Below are 1315 nucleotides of genomic sequence, written 5' to 3'. Positions count from 1 at the left end.
CCATTGCTGCACCCACCATGTCATTCCAAGCTTGTTGTAGTTATGTCTGACCCATTGCTGCTCCCACCATGTCATTCCAAGCTTGTTGAAGATGTACTTCTTTGGTGCTGACCCTTTACCTTAGCAACCACAATGACCTTTTCTGGGTTCTAGTCTTTCCTGGGAGTGTGTCTACAAAGTGTAAAAGACAGTCCTGCCATCCTTGCTTCTAAGGAGCATTTCTTTCAACACTGATTTCTTTTCTTTTCTTTTTTCCCAACACTGATTTCTTTGTCTTCTGACAGGTCACAGTATTATCAGTATTCTTCACCAGCACCATAATTCAAATCTATCAATTTTTCTTCAGTCTTTCTTATTCATTGTCCAAGATCTGTATGTGTAATGTAATTTATAAAATAGTACATATCATATGTAGTAGATAGAACTGGACTAATTTTATCAAAGTAAATTTCTGGAAAATTTACAAATCCAGGCAGAAGAAAGTTCATAGTGATTTGCCTCTAGGAAATACAAAGGAGGTTAAAGGAAGGCGAGAAACTTAACTTTTCATTTACAGATATTTCCATACCATTTGCATTTTTACCATAATCATTATCTTTGCAATGTTTTAAAGTTACTTCTTACACTACTATTCTAATTATCATTGCTACTTTGATGTTTAAGTTGCCAAATCATCAGATACAGACTTCAAGATAACAAATATAACATTTTAGTAAAAATAAATCACTGATGTTCTCTGACAAGCAAACATTTTCATAAATTATAATATATAGTCCTAGGAGATCAAATGACTTACATAAAATGCCTCAGTGCAGCATCTTTAACCACATCTAACAGAGTTACCAGACATTCTAGAGTTCACTTTGAACCATGTCCGGGGTTCGGCCTTATGGGGAATAGAGTGGACAAAGACAGAGATCCTCAAAGGAGACGGCCAAGGAACAAAATAAGCATTAGTGAAAACAGATTATTTTAAACAAGATGGTAAAAAGGATTCAGTTCTTGTAAAAGAAAAGAAAAAAGCCTAATTAAATAGACTCACCAAAAGGCAACTCAAACCTCGTATCAAGCAGAATTTTATGGGGAGTTGGGTCTTTAGTTCCACAGATCTCATCATCTTTCATTAATGTCTCTGCTTCCAAAGTAGACCACTCCCCAGGCCCTTCCTAGAAAACAGAGACCTAAGATTAATCTTTATTTTTCCAACTCCTGGCTTAACAGGCAGGTACTTTTCTGAGGTTCCCTGTTGGCGGACCTTTCATGTCCTGATGAGGCAAACATACTACTTGTAGCAAACACACCACTGTCACCATCC

General features: G+C 36.6%; 1 protein-coding gene across 4 annotated transcripts in view; it reads right to left on the bottom strand.

Moving 5' to 3' along the window:
* UNC13B (unc-13 homolog B) overlaps positions 1 to 1315 on the bottom strand; it is a 217106-nt gene that overhangs the window by 148899 nt on the left and 66892 nt on the right. For all 4 annotated transcript variants that reach the window (XM_045289169.1, XM_004712397.3, XM_045289170.1 and 1 more), the window contains exon 5: positions 1043 to 1166. In XM_045289169.1, the coding sequence (XP_045145104.1) occupies positions 1043 to 1166 (124 nt within the window). The remainder of the gene's footprint in view (positions 1 to 1042; positions 1167 to 1315) is intronic.

This window comes from Echinops telfairi, unplaced genomic scaffold, assembly GCF_000313985.2.
Source record: "Echinops telfairi isolate 266 unplaced genomic scaffold, ASM31398v2 ScPeMD7_25;HRSCAF=90, whole genome shotgun sequence".
NCBI lineage: Eukaryota > Metazoa > Chordata > Mammalia > Afrosoricida > Tenrecidae > Echinops > Echinops telfairi.
This window is presented reverse-complemented; position numbering and strand designations above follow the sequence as displayed.